The following is a 19,716-nucleotide window of genomic DNA, read 5'->3' as shown; positions in this document are numbered from 1 at the left end:
TTTTTTACATAGTGTATCTCTTTCCACTAGAAAGTAATTTCTCCAAGACAAGAGCAGAAATTCTTCTGTTTTGTTGTGCTGCGACCCCCGTACCTACAACAGTGCCTGGCATAGGAGGGCCCCCTCAATAAATGTCCTTTGAATAAATGATTACATCTCCAAGAACTTTGCTTCTTCTCAGTTTTCTTCTGTAAAAAGTTAATGAATGATTTGTAAGACTTTTAATAAAGATCAAAGAGTTATAATTAGCCTTATCGTTATCATTATGTTAATATTTCCAAGGTTAACCTTAAACAGTAGCAGAGGCCTGTTGGAAACTGAGGGCCCTGATAGGGCTTCCAGACCTCAACAAGAGATATCTCCCAAGGATCCTTTAGGGGGCCTAGGTCTCACCCAAGCTTGAGGAACATCTCAGAGGAAAAGTGCCACCAGTAAAATCCTGCTCAGTCTTGCCAAGATGGCAGTCAGGCCCCCATCTCCAATCAAACCAATAATACAGCACTTTTTATTTCTGGCATTGTGGTAAATGGAAACCTGTGTAGTAGCCTTGGGGTCAGCTGGACCTAGGTGGTGCCCATTCTGCCACCACTTACAAGCTGTGTGCCTGGTGGTAAGTTACTAACCCTTTCTGAACAGGTAAGACAGGGTTTTTGTGAGGAAGAAATGGAATGGCTCACAGCGCACAGCACATAGCAGGTGCTCTATAAATGGTCTTCCATTTCTCTAGGTCATTTTATAACTGTGTGCCAGAGTATTTTCCCATTCCAGTTCACGGGAACCTGACAGCTAGGAGAAGGGAGCCTGACCTGTCCTCTCCTGCATGTAAATGCTCTGCAACCAGACCCAACCAGAGCAGACCCCTTGGATTCTGCCACTGTAGACTGGCTCTTCCCTCCTCCTGCTGGACCCTAGACAGTGTGGCTGAGACTACTATCTGGACCTTGACCGTATATTATGGTTTTCTCCCCTGGCCATCTCTTTTGCTTACACTGGGAGATTTTATATATGTCTTCATAGAGAGAAACACAGAAATTATTGTCCCCAGTTTTCCAGTGTTAAGAGCTTTCAGAAAGGATACTCACCCTTCCAAACAGAGGCACCAGGTAGAGCGCACACATGACCTCAAGAACCCTTCAATCACTCCGTTCTACAGATGAGGAAAAAGAGACCCATTCACTTGCCCATACCACATGGCAGAGCCAGGATTAGAATCCAGGAATTTAACCATTTTGCTACAGGACCACAACTTAGACACCTGTTTCCAGGCACCGAGCTTGGGCTTAGGAAAATCCTACCAATTCCACTGAGAGCCAGAACCAGGTCTAACTGGGAGGTGATACCCATCCCCTCCTCTTGCTAGAGGAACCTCCCCCCAGACTTTGTCAATGAAGGCCGAGGAAGAGAAGTGTTGCAGTGACTCCCTTAGAGCTCGTATTTCTTTCTCGTTGCAAAAAGTGCTTATTTCAGCATCCATCATCTCCCTCTTTGTTGTGTAGTCAATCCGCCCTGTCGGAGGATTATGAGTTTATTATTAGATTTATTTCTCCTATAAGCAAACGTGTTCACAACATTCCATCGGGTAATCTTAATTGTCACATAAATGTCATCTTATGTAAATTGAATATTTATCTTTTCATACAAGGGGGTGGAGGGAAAAGAAAGAATAAACAACGCTCAGTCTTGGAGAGAGAAGGAGGTTCCTGTCCCCGTGCACAACTCACCCACGTGCCTTCAAAGCCAAAGGTGAGCTGAAAAAAAATTATTGGATCATCTTTGAGGGGCAGCCAAGAAGGAAGGGGGGGAAAAGTTGGCAGTGATGCTTTGGGGATGTTGGGCTGAGCTCCCAGGTCTCCCCCTTCTCCTCCCCCGCCCGAGGCCAGATCACCCCCTCTCCAGCTGGGGGGCATCCAGAGGAGGCTGCAGTTCCATCCAGGAGGCCAGCCTTTCTCCTTCCTCGAGAGAAGGTGAGCGCGGCGGGCGCAGCAGGCTGGGTGGGTGTGGCCCGCGGCTCCGGGAACGGCCCCAAGGCCCCGCCACCGCCTGCGAGCCGCCCGCCCGCCCGCCCGGCGAGCGCAGGCTCTTCTTCCAGAAACTGCGAGGATCCGAGCGCACTGTTTGTGCACCACAAGGTCAAGTCGGGAACTGGAGCCGGAGGAGGAGGGGCGAGGAGGCGAAGGGTGGGGAGAGGGGAGACCCGCTTCCTCCCCAAGTGCCACCCTTTGGAAGTTGCCCCTCGGTTTTTAACCCTTTAGGGGGCATGAAAAAATGGGGTGGCGAACATGGGGGACAGGGTTACGTTGGGGCAAATGAAAAGTCCTACCGGGGTCAGGACGTGCAACCACCCACCACCCATCACCGCGTTCCCCACCCCCCGGAAATGCGGGGCAGCACTGGGCATCTGGAGCCACTTGGGCGGGGGGAGGGGGCGACGAGCCCGAGAGGGACCCTCTCTACGGACCGCCCCTCCATTCTTGAGGTCGCCCACAATTTCAAGTTTCCCCCGCCCGGATGTTAGTTTCCATCTGGTGTGGGTGGGGGAGGAGGGCCGCGCCCCCTCCCCTAGACTTCCGCGTGCCCCTCCTCTCGGCTCCTGCCAGTACTTTCTGCTCACTTCTGGCGCTGCAAAACGCCACGCGATTTATTCGATTCGTCTTTTAAAACTAGCGATTCAGGAGCTGGGCCTAGGGCGAGGGTCTTCTAGCTCTGGAGCCCTGAGGGGCGGGGTGCTCAGTGCAAACCTCGTTGCCTCCGCGAGTGTCGACTGCAGGCTGTTATTTGCAAAGAAACGTCTTTTTGACGCAGAGAGAAATGGCAAATTTTAAGTACGTCATTAATATGGCGCCAAAAGATTTTTTTAAGTATAAGCTTGCTTTTTTTTTTTTTTTTTAAGGTTGCGGGGGGCGCCGCCCGGGTCTGGCGAGCGAAGGGGGCGGGGTGTGAGCAGAAAGTGTGAGTGAGAGAGTGGAGGGGCGGGGTATGTATGTGAGTGTGTGAAGTGTGAACAGACCTGATGGGACTTGCACGGGCGCTGCCGCCGCTCGGGCCCGGCCCTGGGGACAGGGCGGGCTGGGGGCGCCCCAGAGCCCATGAGGAGTCCAGGCCCGGGGTGTGGGCTGGAGGGCAGCCCGGCAGGGTACCCTCCCCTTGGGACGGGCTACGCTACCTGGACCCGCCGCGGGAGCCCAACTGGCCGGGGGGGAGGGGGAACTGACGACGGGGGGTGTCAGAGGAGATCGGAGTGAATAAAAAAAGTGGCTACTCCCCCTCCCTCGCTCCTCCCGCCCGCCCCCACCCCCACCCCAACACATTTTTTTTTTCTAAAGAGATCACAAGGAAGTCTTGGTTTAAAAAGAAACAGAAACATACACAGGGGGTTGGTGAATGGTGCCGACCGCGGCCATCGCAGTTGGAGTCTATTTTTTGTGGGGGGTAGTAGCGTCCATGGAGTTACTTTGCGCCCACTCCTAGCGGCACTGGCTTGGGTCCGGCGGACTGACGGTCCTCGGCAGGGGCGCGGGGCAGGCGACGCCGTGGGCCGCACTGCCTCCCTCGCCGCGACCCCGGATGGATGCGCGACCCCCGCCCGCCCGCGCCGGCCCCAGGAGCTCTGGGTTTCGGGAGCATCCTTCCCGCTTTGGCCCCCGCCGCGGCGCGTAGCCGAGGGCAGCGCCCTTCGGGAGGGCATCACAGAGCAAGGTAAGATCCAGTCTCCAGCGGATGGGCCCTGCGCATCTCCACGGCGTTATTTTGTGTTTTTGCAACAGATCTGCCAGCGCTCCTGCTCCCTCGCTCTCTCTCTTGCTCGCTCGCTCCCTCTCTCTCCTGCTGGCTGCCTGTTCTAGGAAGCCAGCGCGCGGGGGGTGGGGGGGATGCACAGCACAGGGGAGAGAGATTGCGCATGTTGGTCAGTCGTGTTTCAAAGAGTACAGTGCGGGGAGGCTGAGAGGGGCGCATGCAACAACTTTTGGAAGGGTGAGCTCGGCGACCTTCTTTATTAATGACTGCGGCAAAGCGCCCCCGGGCCGGCGAGGGGGCGCGGGCGGGCGGGGGCGCACCGGGGCTGCAACTTGCCCCGCGGGCTCGGGCCGGGCAGAGGAGCTGCAGCGGGGTAAGGGTGCGGGGGAAGGTCAGGCACCTTGTGTGTGGGGGGAACACTTGGAGGACCCGGAGCTATCTGCCCTCTTGTCGCCCCGAGTTTCATTTTGTTGATACGCAGCACGTCCGGGCGCCGAACCGGGCTGAGCCGGTGCACATGACCCCGCGCTGGGCTCACGTGCAGCCTGTCCGGCCCCAGACACCTTCCGGGGGCCGCAGCCTCCGCCCTGTCGCCCCCTTTCTGGGCTGGGTGTACGCGGGGACAGCACGCGGGGGCAGCATGCTCGGCTCCGGGGCGCGGAGGCTCTGCACAAATTAGACAGTTTTTTGGAGGGGCGGGGGACACCCTTTCCAGGTGAGTGTGGACGGTGCTCGGCCCCGGCGCAGGGAGCGCGGGCTGGGGTCTAGAGCAGCTCCCCCTCCGGGGCTGCGCGGGAGTTCGGCGGGGGAGAGGCGCTGGGAGAGTGGAAATATACCGGCGGCGGCCGGAGCGGCGGGTGCGCGCCCGCGGGGCGACGGCAGGGGGCGTGGCCCTTGTTTACCTTCTCCCAACTCTGCTGGTTCTTCTCCCGCTCCGGGGACGGCTCCGCAGTCCCCTGCCCTCTGCCTTCGCCCATGCGCCCTGGGTGGTACCGGGAAGATGCAAGCAAGTCGCGGCCCCAGCCTGGGACGCACACACCTGACCCCCAAATGAGTGACATTGCAGCCCCCGCCCCCACCAAGCAGCGCTGCAGTCCCTCTGCCAGATCCCCAGCCCCGCCCCGCCCCCGGCAGTGGCATCTTCCCGGCCTCACCTCCTTCCTCCCTCCCTCCCTCCTTCCCACCCACTCGCCTGCGTCTGCGGAGCGGCTCCCGCCCGCCGCCTCCTCGCTAGGGTGCAGACTTCTAGCTCCCTCCGGTCCCTTCCCGCCCATCCCTGGGCTCTGAGACTACCCTCTCTCTCACGACTATGGGATAGGAGGGGTTTAGCCTGGCGAGTCTTAGCTTTCTGCCGGAGTATGGGGATGTCTACGAGACCGGCAGGAAGGCTTCACTCTAGCTTCCAGAGGCCCAGGACCACCCCCCCCAGCCGTGTTCCCCACAACACACTGCTGCCCACTCCCTAAAGGGCGCAGCTGCCCTTCCAGCATCACTTTCCCCACCGGCGTCACGCCCACCTCCCCGCGCCGCCCGGGGCCCGAACCGCCTCTCGCCCTTCCATCGCCTGGGCCAGAGTCCCCTGCAGCCTCCTCAGGCTCCTCCTCCCCGCTCCCGCGGTCGGAATCACGCCGGCGCGCCTCCAGCCTGCGGTCCCGCCGACTGCCTCCAGGGGCAGGCTGGAGGCACTCATACCCTCCCCCTTCCCAATCCCTTTAGCCAGGCGGCCAGGGCACTTTTTTACCAGCTTGGCCCCAGGCCTCCAGCAGGACTAGGGGAGCTCGGGGGAGGAGGGGCGCCCGGTCTCCCTTTGGTCCATAATGCCAGCACGCTGCAGCAGGCGACTCTGGTCTCTGGAGATTTCCAAACCTCTTCCCCTCGCCTGGCACTCCTGGCTCATATTGCTGCAGGTTTCCATGGCCCAAAAGTTTTATCCAGGGGCAGAGTTCGCAGGGGGACTTCGCAAGGCCTCAAGTTGGTATCCAGTACCGCGCCAAAGCAGATGGAGAGGGGCTGAGTGGGGCACTGCTGACCTGCCGCCCTTCTGGCTACCCCGGCTTTGTTGGACAGGGAAGGATCCCTGTTTGAGTTAAGGGAAGCTCTCAGGACACCCCCTTAACTTTAATGTTCGCAGACTAACTCTGGGCCCTGGAGGTGGTAGGGCGGCCTGGTCCCTCTTCCAGAGTGGCATTAATTCCCTCCCTTTACTGGTAAAATTCCCAGTAGGACATTTGGCAAAAGAGTGGGCCAGGGAGCTGCCAAACGGGCCTGGCCCTGTTTCCTGGGTTCCCAGGGTGCTGGCTTCTCCCTTACCCTGACTTCTCTCACCTTAGGGCCCCACGTGAACACACCAACCCTTCTGTCCCATCTTCCTCAGGCAGGTTGGGACTCGCAGAGTGCTCTAGCAAGCAGAGGAGGAAAATAACAACAGAATAACTGTAAGGGGAAGGAATGAGTAATAAAGCTAACCCAGGCAGGGAGGAGGGCTTTCGTGTTTAAGAGATGCTATTTGATTTTTAGGTCACAGGCTGCAAAAACAGGCTTTGATCCAAAGTGGACGAATAATTTATTGAGAAATTTTGCATGGTAGGAAAAAGATGTTTGTTTGATCTGGAGCCCTCTCAGTTGTCCCAAGTGCTGTTGGCTGTTGTTTTGAGTGGAAAAGCATTTGGTTCCATAGCAAATGCCTCACAGAGGGAAGTCCTTGCCCCAGGCAGCAGGACTTGCAGTGAATGTTGGTTTTGAAACTGTTTGGCCAAGGGTCTTCCGAGCACTTTTGGAGATTAAGCGTTTAAGGATAGAGTTGTTTGGGCTCGGGACGCAGCAAATGTTTCCAGAAGATTTTCCTGTCCCGTGTGCTTTTCTTTTCTTTTAATTGCCTGGCTAAACGGTCACTAACACCGATCCAAGAAGCTGTCAGAAATCTCCTCCACTTAGCTTTCTTTGACAGGTGAGCTGGGGCTGCTGGTTGCCAGCCCCCAAGTGACACCTCAGGGGCTTTCATACTGACTGTCACATCCTTGAGGTTGGAGGGATGGTGTTTTGGTTAACTGGTGCTCCCGTTAAGTGAGAGATAGTTGAGAGATAGTTGCCGTATGCCTGTGACCCAGGCCAGAGGCTTTCAGTTCAAAATCTTTATAGCATATCCAGCAGGCTCTTTGAGGACTTCACAGTTTTGCCTTAAGGTTCTCTGAGGAGAGGCCAGGTTAGAGTTGTGAGGAGGGGGATACCTCTGGTTTGTCCTGTCTTCTGCAGCACTTACCATGTGGGTCGAAGCTTAGGATCTCGAGTCCCAACTGAAAGCTTAGAAGCTCAGGAACGTTAATCTTGGATCCTAAGGGAGTCCTCTTAGTCTCCTGTCAAACAGCCCACAGAAATCTGGAATACCCCCAACCTTACCCTGGAGTTGTAGGCCTGTGCACTTCAGCCTGGTGGAGGGAGGGTAGGTACACCATCTGGAGTCTGCCTAGGTTTGAATCCTGGCTGTGCAGTTACCAGCTGTGAGAGTCACTCTGTGCCTCAGTTTCTTCTGTAAAAATGCGATTAACAGCAGTACCTACCTCCTGGTGGTACATTGCACAACATCAGGCGCACTTGATTAGTGTTAGTCATTATCTTTATTATTAATGATCTAGGGAGGGGTCGAATGCATCTTTGACCTTTGATGTCTCCCCTTTAGGCAGGGCGAGAGAGCCATCTCCCTTCCCTGAAGAAGAGATCCGATGGGTCCTGCAGTTACCCATGGGCAGCTAGCTTTGGGAGTGAGCAGACTGAGCTGTACCCTCCCTGAGGTACAGAGAGTGGAGTAAGAAGGGCTGAAGGACAAAGTAGGCATAGCCCTTTTCATTCTCTTAGGATCCCCTGTCTTATGCCCTGAGAACTGGGTCTAGAAGGTGGTCAGCAGCATGCTCTAGGTGACCAGGTGCCCTCTGAGACCCTTGGAGTTGCAGGTGGGCAGTGATGGGTGTTAGAGGAGGGTTCAGGTTCCCCTAGGCTTGGAGAAGCAGGTTGGAGAAACAGGTTTGAGGATCCGAGGATCCGAGGCAGCAGCCCTCTACTCTGTGTGTACAAAATCATTTTTGTAACTGCAATTACTGTCCCTGAAAAGGCATTAAAGTTAATGAGAGATAGGAAAGAGTGGGGCTGTGACCCCCGTTTAAAGCAGTTTAAGAGTATGCAGCTCTTGTTTTCTGAATGTCTGGCCTTCCCGACACAAGGAGGCTCTGAGGACAGGTTTTCCAGCCGAAATATCATTAAATTGTATTAGCATCTTATTATACACGCGTCTTAGCGGTCTGCCTCAGACAGGGAGAGTTTTTGTTTCTCTTTGAAAGATTGTGTCTGGAATGGTAAATTGCCTGTTTGAAAGCTTTTTTTTTTTTTAAGGACGGGGACGAAATCCTGCTGTGTGTGGTGGCAGGCAGGGCAGGCCTGGTGGCCCTGGAGAGCAGAGGCCGGAGGCCAGGTTTGGGTGTTTTAACTGCCCAGGGAGCTGCTGCCTTAGCAGGCCTGAAAGGCCCACTGTTCCCAGGGTCAGCTGGAAGGGCGTTAATGGAGGCCCAGGGTGTTTATTTGCGTTTATTTGCAGAGAGGTCTTTAAAGGGGGCTGGCATTGGGCATTGGTGTTTCAAGTCTAGGCCCAGGGCCTCCACTAAAACCAATGGCTAGTGCTGCCAAGAAAACATCTGCCACCAAATTGCTGCCCTATTACTGAGTTGACATTGACCATTAGCCAGGAGCCTAACTAAATAAAGCCTCCTGGAAAATGTGTGAGGCTAAGACGGGGAAGGCGGGCTGTGAAAACAGGACGAAACCTTGGGCTGGGGTGTCTGTTCCTGCAAGCCACAGGTGGCCAGCTGGGCTGTGTGGTCCCCACACTTCTGAAGGAAGGGGACAAGGGCACGCTCCGCACACGGAATGTATTGAGCCCCTTTTGTAAACCTGGTGCAATGCTAGGGAGGCTCTGGACTCCAGCGGGGATGCAGACAGACATGCTCCTTACTCTTATGGAACGTGCATTCCCAAGGAGAAGGACGTTAAACAAGCAGATAAATAAACAAATTGCGATTGGTGCTCTGAAGAAACTGAAGGACAGGGTAGAGAACTTTCTTTAGCTAGGATAATAGGCATAGACCTCTGGTGACATTTAAGCCCCAACCTGAGGGAGAAAAAGTGATGCATAAACCACAAGGAAGAGCTTTACAGGCAGAGGGAAAAGCCTAAGCACAAGCCTTGAAACCTGCAATGCTTGGCTTTCTGAGGAAATGAAAGGAAGCCAGCGTGGCTGGAAGATAGTGAGGAAGGGGACAGTGGTTAATAGGAACTTGTCCAGGCAGGAGATAGGCAGGGGCCAGATCATATAGGGTCTTGTGGTATGAGTTTGGTCCTTTGAGCAGCAGGGAAGCCCTTGAAGGATTTTAAGTAGGGGTATGGCATGATCTGATCTATGCTCTTTAGAGATCGTCCTGCGTCTTAGTTATCTAGTGCCGCCAGAACAGAAATACCACAAGTGGGTAGCTTTAACAAACAAATTTATTTTCTCACAGTTTAGGAGGCTAGGAAGTCCAAGTTCAGGGTGCCGGCTTTAGGGGAAGGCTTTCTCTCTCTTTCAGCTCTGGAGGAAGGTCCTTGTCTCTTTGAGCTTCTGCTCCTGGGCGATCTTCATGTGGGTTGGCATCTCTCTTTCCCCATGCCTGCCTGCTTGCTTGTCCTAATTTCTTTTATATTTCGAAAGAAATTGACTGAGAAACACCCTACACTAATCCTATCTCATTAACATAACAAGACAACCCATTCCCAAGTGGGATTATAACCACAGGCATAGAGGTTAGGATTTACAACACATATTTTGGGGGGACATAATTCAGTCCATAACACCCTGGCTGCTGTGTGGAGCCTGGATTATGGGAGAGCAATAATGGAAGCTGGGGATGAAAGAGGAATCCAAGTGAGCGCTGAGAGGGGCTTGTTTCTGTGTAGCAGCAGGGAGGGAAAACTTTGGTAGATTCAAGGTACTTGCTAGAGGGAGAGCCTACTGGACTTGCCAAGGAGTGGCTGCAGGGGTGGAGGATGCACAGAGAGGCTGTGGGCTGCTGCTCCTTCCAGGAGACTCTGGGACACCCCCCTTCCCAAAGGACAACTTTCTACCTGTGTCTCTATGCTGGGGGTGGCATGCAAGGCTGGGGCTGGTGTGAATACAAGAAAATGGAGACTCTTTTTTTCCTAGAGTCTCCTGTAGGTAGGATTTGGGGAGTATTTTTTTTGTCTCCAAAAGCCAAAGTTTGCCCTGAGAGAGATGGGAGGGTCTTGAGCTGGCTGGACCAGTGGAGAGGGAAAACCAGAGGCCAAGATCAAATCTCAACACCCCCAAACTCCACCTGCATTTGGGGCCCTGGGGTTCCTGCCCCACCTTGCTAGGTTGGAGGGGGGGATTTGTGGGGCAAAGAGCTAGCCTGTGGGGGCCCAGGCCTCATTTGGGCCTCCATTCACCATTGTGACAGTGGGGGCTTGCCTGAGGCAGGCAGGCCTTTGGAACAGACTGGGTTCAAAGGAAAAGAGCTTCACTCACAAAACAGTGGCTTCCCTTCGAAGCCTAGTGATTATTTTAATTAAACCACCACAAAATCTGCTCTCTTAATAACAGCCTCCATTGGGAGGGCCCTGGCCCAGGAGAGTGATCCCTGGGCGCTTGGGGCCTTTCATCAAAGGCAGGTTGAAAGGGGAAGTGGCTGGGATGGGGTGCAGGTCTGCATGCTGACAGGCCACTTGCTGACAGGTCACCTGCTGGTCCCTGGCAGCAGGAGACAGTGTTGTGAGAGGGGAATGCCTTGGGCAGCAAGGAATGCTGTTCTACGGGACCTTCCTTAATGCAGAGAGTTACTTTCCTCTCTGAGGCATTGAGAACTTCCTAAGTGGGTACTGGTCAGGGGACTCTCCCCTGGCCAGAAGCTGCCATGATATTCATAACTACTAGAACCTAAATAGAGCTCCTACCACGTGCTGACGGATTTGCGCTGCTCTCGTTTATTCTCACCAGCTGATTCTGGCCCACAGATGTGTTTAGTTTGGCCCTCTCAACTTGTTTTAAAAATCCTGAATCACTTGCCAATATTTTAAATGCAGGAGATTTTGTGTAAAGATCCAGATCCAGTTTGTGTCCTTTGGGAGGTTTGTGTCCTTTGGGAGGCTGGTGACGGGTAGAGCTCGGATTTGAACCCAGCACCCCTGAATCCAGAGCTTCTGCTTTTAATGCTATGAAAGACCTTGACTTGGAAGTCAGAGGTCCCAGTACCATCTTTGCTGGAAATGAAGAGAAATGAAATTCATGTACAGATTTCAGGAGAAAATAGGTGGTTGCATTTATAGAACCCCTCTCCTTTGCTGCCACCCCATCAGTGGTTGGACTGGGAAAGATGTGAGATAGAGGCAAGGTTCTGGTCAAAGTCTGCCTTTGTCATGCACTTGACACTCAGACCCTGGAGGACAGTGAGGGTGGCAGCTGTGGGTAGTGGGGCACGATTGCCCCATTCAGTCCATGACCTGGGCTGCTGGCCTGCTTGCACTCTGCTGCACAGAGGCGGGGAAGTCTGAAGGTCAAGAGCATGGTCTCCTGAGTCAGGTAGACCTTTTACAAGCACCGTGATCTTGGGCACGTCGCTTAACGTCTGAACTTCAGTTTCTTCATTTGCAAAAGGGAGGCATCCGTTATGCCCATCTACAACAAAGGGCTGTCTGAGGGCTTAGTGAAGTCCCTGGGTACAAGCCCCCCTTCCCCCCCATGAGTGCTTAGCAATTAGCCGTCATTGTTCCTGCCTCCCAGGCATCCATGCTGTTTGCATCACCACGTGTCCCATGGTACCTCACTCTCTGGAGAGAACTTGGCCTGCGCGCTTGGAGCTGGGCAGCAAGCAGCCCCATGAGCCTGTCTGTAGGGGCACTGGGGTGGAGAGAGAGAAACTCCTAGCTGAGGTCAAGTCCCAGGTAGGAGGGTCCTCCTTCTCAACTAGGTCTGGGTGGTCATGTCCTGGCTTAGGGAGCTAGTGCTCCCTGGTCTCTGTAGGGCTGCAGTAAGACAAGGGGCAGCCCAGGGCTTAGCATGAAGAGACTGGGCCAGGGGCAGCAAGCAGATGGCACCCAGAACAGGGCTGGGGGACCCACTTGGTCTACAGGTAGGCCAGAGGGGCTTTCTCCATGACACTGGCTGCCCATCCTTTGCGGTGGCCAGTGAGGCAGCGTCTCTTCGAGGACCAGCTGGAACATGGTGAAGAGCACTCTGGACCCTGAGACCCAGATCTGTTCTCACTTTAGGACTTCAGCCCTGGGTTGGTTAACAAGCCACTTGGGTGTGCTTCCCTCAAAGAGGAGACGGGAACAAGCTCTGCTGCTCGGGACTTTGCAAGATTAGCGAAGAGTGGGCGGGAAAGCACTTCCAACAAGTGAGAGCCGACTGAGAGCTTAAAGGCAGCTCAGAATGGGCTCAGGGATCAGACTAGTGGATTCAAATCCCAGTCCAGCCAGTGACTAGCAGGGCAAGGCACAGAGCCTCACCTGTCGATGGAGCTAATAGCCCACAACTCACGGGGCTGCTGGGAACGAGAAATAGTACTGCTGAGAGCTGCCCTTATTATCTTGCAGTTAGGTACTGGAGTTGAGATAGAGATTGTTTGTACTCTTCTCTGAGAAAAGGGTGTGACAGTGGGAGGGGTTGGGGACAGCCCAGCCCAAGACCTTGTTCTCTAGTGAAGCTGAGGTTTGGCCTCAGCACCCTGGGCCTGGTGTATCCCAGAGACTCAGCCTGGAGAATCCCCCATCCCACCCCACTCCCATCCCTACTGGCTGCCACTCTCAGGATGTGCCATCTGGGCTGGCTTGAGTTCAGATAGCACGGTCCTCCTGGAAGAACCTGTCTTGTTTCCTTTTCCCTCCTTGGCATCCATCAAGGCACCATTGTAACACAGGGGGTAGGGGGACAGGAGGCCTTGCAGTGGGAGTGTACTCTCTGGGTGGGCCTGAGTTTTCCTGAGTGGAAGCTGAGGCCCAACAGGTCATGGTCACTATTCAGTTTGGGGCTGCTGACCCCCTTGCCCTCCCCCTGTGTCATCTTTGGCCAGACATCTGCTCCTCTGGAGATGGGAGATGCAGCCCCTTCTCCCAACCCCAGGGCCCCTGGGTGGGTGGTGGGGCATGAGGCTGGCAGAGGAGAAGGCTGGGGGTGGGGCCTTGTTTCCATTCTTCTGCTGTAGTGGAATGAGTGTGGGGAGGTAGTTTATGGGCCGATTTTCTGAGAGACTGAGGATTTCCTAAGCCTCTGTGAGAGTAATGGGCCTGCCTTTTGTTGCAGATGGAAGAGAAGAGGCGAAAATACTCCATCAGCAGCGACAACTCTGACACCACTGACAGTAAGGCCTTCCATTTGGGGCCCCTGCAGGGAAAGCATTTGAATACTTATCAGGCCCAGGTGAGGGGAGACTGCCCCATGCTCCTGGCTCTGCGGAGCAGCCAGAGACATGCTGATGACAGCAGAAGTCCAGTCAGGTCCCTCTCCTCCTGAGAAGGCCCTGCACTTCACCTTGGCCTCCAGGCCTTGCCATCCTCTTCACTTTACTCCCCTCACCCTCTAGGTCTCAGCTCTGGTTTGAACAGATCCACTCCCCTCTGGGCATTTACATATGCTCCTCCCCTCCGCTGGGAACACATCCCCCCCATCACTGACACTCCGGGTTGGAACCAGGACCCTGTGAGAAGGTCTCAACACACCAAATACAAAAACCTGTTACTCTATTGTAATGACTTGATAGGTGTCCATTTCGTAACCAGACAGTGGTAAGCTCCTTGATATGATGGGCCATGTTTTACTGCTGTTTCCTCAGCTCACTGCTGAGGTCTCGCACGTAGTAGGTGCTCAGTAAATGTTTGCGGAAGATATTAATGAAGAAACCTGACCTGCATGGTATGTTGGGATAGAATCTCAGAGGTAGACTTGTGTATGGGTGGGTGTGTCAATGGAACATCTGGTGGGGGAGGGCTGTCAAGGAGAATATGAGCCTTAGGCAGTCTCTTCTGAAATTTGGAAGAGAGAAGGGAGGTTTGTTTGCCCAAGGCAAGAATTTTTCTGAAGTACTAGGTCACATGGCAGTTCTTCTCAAATACCCCAGGAAGCCAGGCCTGCCTGTGCTGGTGGGAGTAAGGAGGAGGAGGAGGAGCAGGCCTGCCTGGGTAGGAGAGCTACCCTGCCGAGGACATCCCACCTAGCAGTGCTGGCCCTCCCGGAACAGGCTAAGGAAGGAGCTGCAGTGCCAGAGGTCAGGCCTGGAGCCCTGCACCTCTAAACTTCAGTTTGTTCACACATGCAGTAAGCAAGTAGGATTAGGAAGATCTCTTAGGCCCCTTGTAGGTTCCAAAGTCCTGCAGCTCCCTGGGAGCCTGTGGACAGATGACCTAGAATGGCCAGTCAGGTCCTAGTCCCTTCGCTATCGCAGAGTCTCTTTGTCTGCCCTCTGAGGTCTGTTTGTTCAGTTTGGCTCCCGTGTCCAGCTGGTCAGCCCTTCCTCCCTGTGGTAGAGGATCGCAGCAGCTGTCCCTCTGTGGCCACAGCGCACTGCCTGTGGCCTGGCTTAGTAGAGCCAAAAAGAACCGTGTTGTCTGCTTCTAACTTTATTGTAGGCAGAAGAACACTTTGAGGGCGGAGCACCACAAGGGTGGGTGTCTGGACAGCTGAGCCCTGTAGCTTCAAAGTTGGGCCAGGCTGAGGCAAACTCTCCCCCCACCAGCCCCCACCACCATACCCACCCATGGATGCTGCTCTTGTTTAGCCAAAGCCTTGGGGTCTCTCTATAGTCATTCTTGCTGTTGTGTTAACCCATCAGGACAGAGGCCACAGACTTATGGCCCAACAAGAGGCTTAGACCCTAATAATAGCAACTAATGTTTATTGAGGAATGACTGTGTACCAGGGATTGTGCGAAGACTTTACAGGCGTGATGCCATTTAATCCTTTCAACAACCTTTTGAAGACAGTTATTCTCTTGCCTCCATTTTATAAATGAGGAAATAGGCTCAAAGAGTTTAAGTCATTTGCCCAGGGTGACAGCCAGTAAGTGGCTGAGCTAGGGCTCCAGCCTGGTCTCTGGGTCTTCTTCAGAGCAGCACTCTTCCCACTACCCTGCCCTGCATCTGTGTACCCACTGAGTATCATCCCATAGTATTGTGAAAGTACCTATCCTGGGTGGGGAGGTGGAAAGTAGAGAGGGAAGGTTTACTGACCAACAAGTAGAGGTCCAAAGAAGACAAAAGACTTGTCCAGGGTCACACAGTAAGCCAATTCTGATCCCTGGTAACAGCCTTTGATTTCCCAAACTCCTTCTGGTTGGTGAGTGGAGGAGGCTTCCTGTCGCCATTCATCAGTGGCTCAGATTAGGGACAGTTCACCAGCTGCTTTCAGAGGTCTCCACCTCCCAAGCATCCAAGCCAGAGCTTTCCATTCAGGCCTCCTCTCCTTGGACATGAGTGGGTGGTGTTCTTGGCCCTCAGGGGCCCCTAATAGGCTGTGCTTTCTCTGCAGGCCACACTACATCTGCATCAAGATGCTCCAAACTGCCCAGCAGCACCAAGTCGGGCTGGACCCGCCAGAACGAAAAGAAGCCCTCAGAGGTGGGTAGTGATGAATGTCCTGGAGGACAGGATCAGAGACCTGTGGGGAGTGAGGTGAAGAGCATTCCTGGCAGAGGGCACAGTCAGTGCAAAGGAATGCCAGTGTGGCATGGATGGGAGAAGGCTGATGGTGGAGGTGCCAGTGCACGTAAGCCTTGTAGGTTGTTGTAAAGATGTTCCTATCGATCTGAGCAAGAGGGGAAGCCACTGAAGGATCATGAGCAGGGTAATTGACATAGTCTGAAGTTTAGTAAAAAGTCCCATGGCTGCAGTGAGGAGGAAGGACTGTAGGAGGGAGGGCAAAAAGTAATCAAGGAGACCAGTGAAGAGGCTGTTGCATTCCTCCAGGTGAGAGACAATAGTGGCTTAGACCTGGGTGGTGGTGGTAGAGTAAGAAGCAGTAGGGTTCAGTACATTTTGGCGGTTGAGCCAAGGATGATGGGATTTGCTGATGTGGGGGTGAAGGGTGAGGTCCTCAGAGTCACCCAGTTTGTCTCCTACTCATTATGCTCATTTCACACACAGCTGCATTTTGAGCCTTCCTTACTTTGATCTGGAATGTTTCGTACCACCAAACCAAACCCATTGTCATCAAGTCAATTCTGACTCATAGCGACCCTATAGGACAGAATAGAACTGCCCCCATAGGGTTTCCAAGGAACGGCTGGTGGATTTGAACTGCCGACCCTTTGGTTAGCAGCCAAACACTTAACCACTGTGCCACCACTTTTCTTACCACAGGTAGAGATATTTCTGGCCTTTGCAGCTCTGTGGAGAAGAGCATTGGGGGTGGGTCGAGGAATGGACGTAAGGACATTCCATAGTCCCAGCTTGTTAGGACTCATCACATCTTAGTCTTCAGTGCCAATGACCCTAGGTAACCATTGCTCCAAGGGAAGCAGCCCCAGAAAAATCCCAGGATGGTCTAGGCCAGTCCTCTCCATCTCCACCCTCACAGCTTTACTCTAGTTCCCCTGGGGGCCTTCCCAACCAGGCTGAGGAGTTAGAATAGACCAGGTGCATGCTCAGCTCAGGACTCAGGATCACAGGTACTGGGGAAAGGCCCTCACCCATCCCCATGTGTCTCCCTCCTGGCAGCGCAGAGGGCTTGGCTTGCAACGCACATCCCTGAACGCTTCTCTTGAGAGCTGAGCATGGAAGAGGGCCTTGACTGCAAGAGCATTGAGTGCCTGAGATGTGGGGGTTTTTGAACCTGACTCTTAACTGGGACATTGTTTGGTAGCCTACAGAGTAGCCAGGTGATGGGCTGGACACTTTATATATATATACTGCTGTCTAATTCTTAAAACTAGCCCGGGGTTCTCAGTCCTTCTGTTACTGAGGAGTCCCAAAGTCATAGAGCTAGCACCTGAAGTCCTTGGGGGTCAACAGTGCAAAGGACTGGGAGACCAGAAGTTCTTGGGGCAAAGCCCCATGAGGTTGGGGAGGGTGCCTTTGTTCTAAGCCAGGCCCCTTTACTCCCCACAGGCCCTTACCACAGGGGCAATCCTGACACCACTGTCATTAGCCAGCCCCTGTGGGGGTCTTCTGCTGAGCCTTGCATTTGAAAAAGTACTCCACCTCCAGAAGCTGCCCTACCCTTGGGGTAGGGGTGGGAACCTTTGTGATCTAATGGCTCTTCTTCCCCTCCCCCCGCCATTCTCCCCCCTCTGCCCCACCCGGGAGAGCTTAATTACCTTGGGATCCCAACCTGGTGCCTTCCCAGGGATCCATGGGGTGGGGTGGTGGAGATGGATGGAGACGTCTCCTGGAATGCCGTCGGGGCAGGAATGCAGTGCTGGGGTGGGTGGGGGATGGGAGGGCGCTCTTTTGAGGCTCTCGCTGCTCTCCAGGCATAGACCTTCTAGGGGGAGGGGGGATGGGATGTGCTTATGTGAAACCAGGAAGATGGAGGCTGGGTGTGCTTGGGCCGGGGAGGCCCTGCCTCCCTGTGGTTGTTTGGCACCTTATGCTTCCCCCACCCCCTGCTCTTGAGACCACAGCTATTCCCCAATTGCTGTGATGAATTAGCAAAACAATAGTTACCCTTTTTGTGCCTTCCTGGCCCTGGGAGGCAGGAATTATCACACCCATTTTGAAGATGAGAAGCCTGCCTTTCCTAGAATCTGGCCTGCCCTCTGCTTTCTGTAGCTGCTTTGGTTGGAGTGGGGTGGGGAAGTTCTGGGGAGCCCCTAGGGCTGGTTCCTTTTCTGACTCCTGGGTGAGCTCAGGTCAGCCCCTTCCCCCTACTCTGCTCCCTCCCAGCACCAGTGGGAGGAGGGGCCGCCTCTTGGGGCTAGAAGATCCCAGGGGCTGGGCTGCCATCGACACCCAGGGGCAGGGGTGGGAGGAAACAGGTGTCAGCAGAGGCTGAGGGGAAAGAGCAATTTGCATGGCGCAGAAAATTCCCCGGCCTCTTGGGTTTTCCAGCCCAGAGCCTTTGTACCTTTCCTCACCTAAAATTAGAGTCGAACCACTGTAAAGGGTATCAATGCCTGGCCCCACCGGGACTGTTTGCCAAGCAGCGCTGTGCATGCTCTCCCTGGTGCCAGCCCAGGAGCCTCTGCAGGTGGCTTTGGGGTCTGAGTGGGAGACACTCCCTTCCCCACCAAGTCCTGCAGGAGTGAGGAGGTCCTCCCTGCCTTGAACTGTCGCCAGGGACAAGGTTTTCCTCCCACAGGAGGCTGGAGAGCAGCCTGTGAGGGAAACCTCGTCCTCTAAGCGAAGAGGTTGAGCCGTGGCCGGCATAAATTCTGAGTTACCGTGGGACGGAGAGGAAACCATCAATGAAAGCTTCCAAATTATTTGGCTCATGAGAGGGCGGAGATGAAAGCGGGGATTTGGCGGCAGATAATGTTTGCACTAAATCTCCTAGCTGGGCTGCGCCTTTCTCTTTCTGTGAATGGATTAGAGGCGGGGAGGGCCTTTATATTCTGCTGGGCTTGGGGGCGAAGGTCTCTGGACACCCTGCTGGAAGAGGGCCTGGGGGCCCCTTCTGCTCATTCCCCTGAGTAAGAAGCCTGTGGGGTGGTTGACAGGCCGGTCACCCGTTCTGCTCTCAGTCTGGCAGAATCCCTGGCGGGAATGCTTGCAAAGCAATGTGTGTGGGGCAGGAGGCCCTGACTGGTGGAACCCATGGTTTTCTTTGAGTTCTCATCTGTAAATGTGGGCAACAATGGCGGTGGGGGTGGGAAGGCAGGGGTGCTTGGCAGAGTACCTGCCCTGGGCATAGTGAAGCCAACAGCTATGGAAAGGGCTGGATTTGGGTTTGGGAGACAGGTGGTTCTGCCCTGTGGTGACCTGTCAGGGCCACACTTGCCGTGTACCTGAGGGTGCAAACCTAGGGATGGATGCCCTCTATACCAGAGGGAGAGGCCCTAGGCTGCAAGAAAGTGCTCAGACCAGGAGTCAGGACCCTGGACAGGGCTGAGGCCTTGAGGCCCAGTTTCCTATCTGGCCCTTACCTAGTGGGTAGCCCCCCTCAGCCACAGTGGGGGAGGGGCAAACCTAAGTATTGTGAGTTGAAGGGACAAATTCTAGGGTTCCCGGGAGGCTGGGTTAGTATTTTTGGTGGAAGTTCATAAAGTCTGAAGACTGCTCTGGGATCTCCTTAGCCAGTGGAAGGAAAAGGTGGGGCTGACCCCTAGGACACAGGCTCCTGCCTTCCTCTGATCTCCCCACCTGTTGGATCCCAAACAAGCTGAGGTCTGTTCCTTGGAGTGTGAGTTTGCCAGGGCAGCCCTGAAGGAGGGGGAAGGGATTGGCCTGGTTTGGGAAGGTGGTTATTATTGTATGCACTTCGCTGGGACTTTGGGTTTCTGACCTGATTCACCAAATGGCATAGCCATTATTGGTGCTCAGCCCTTTGTGGGAGGTGGCTCTCTGAGAATCTGATGGAAGCCACAGTCCAGAGGTTCTCCATCAGAGAATACCACTATCAACAACCTACCCCACCCTCAAGAGCTTGTGAGTTAACTGGTCTTATAGTGAGGTCCCAGGTACCTGTAAAACAAAACAAAGTAGAAAACAGTTGCCTTGGAGTTGACTCTGACTCATGGACCCCACGTGTGAGTCCCTGGTGGTGCAAATGGTTAACAATGCTCAGCTCCTAGCCAAAAGGTTACGAGTTTGAGTCCACATAGAGGCATTTTGGAAGAAAGGCCTGGTGATCTACTTCCAGACAATTAGCCATTAAAAACCCTGTGGAGCACAGGTCTGCTCTGACACATGGGGTTGCCAGGCCAGGTACCTGTACTTTTCAGAAATCCCTCCTGCTGGGAGCCATAAACTTTTTCTCCTCAGTTTGCCTAAGACAAGGATTCCCTAGATTGGTTG

The 19,716-nt window shown here is 54.3% G+C and overlaps 1 protein-coding gene across 6 annotated transcripts in view; it reads left to right on the top strand.

The window, feature by feature from the left end:
- The first annotated feature begins 2,530 nt into the window (after positions 1 to 2,530).
- JADE2 (jade family PHD finger 2) overlaps positions 2,531 to 19,716 on the top strand; it is a 48,188-nt gene continuing 31,002 nt past the window's right edge. For 2 of the 6 annotated variants that reach the window (XM_023738981.1, XM_012557939.2), the window contains exons 1-3: positions 3,717 to 3,972; positions 13,073 to 13,130; positions 15,293 to 15,381. In XM_023738981.1, the coding sequence (XP_023594749.1) occupies positions 3,718 to 3,972; positions 13,073 to 13,130; positions 15,293 to 15,381 (402 nt within the window). In that variant the 5' untranslated portion in view covers position 3,717. The other 4 variants (XM_023738983.1, XM_004384713.2, XM_023738984.1 and 1 more) reach the window with 4 other exon arrangements.

The sequence above is a fragment of the Trichechus manatus genome, unplaced genomic scaffold (genome assembly GCF_000243295.1).
Source record: "Trichechus manatus latirostris isolate Lorelei unplaced genomic scaffold, TriManLat1.0 scaffold00127, whole genome shotgun sequence".
NCBI classification, from domain to species: domain Eukaryota; kingdom Metazoa; phylum Chordata; class Mammalia; order Sirenia; family Trichechidae; genus Trichechus; species Trichechus manatus.
Note: the sequence above shows the minus strand (reverse complement) of the source record. Positions and strands in the feature narration are given on the sequence as shown.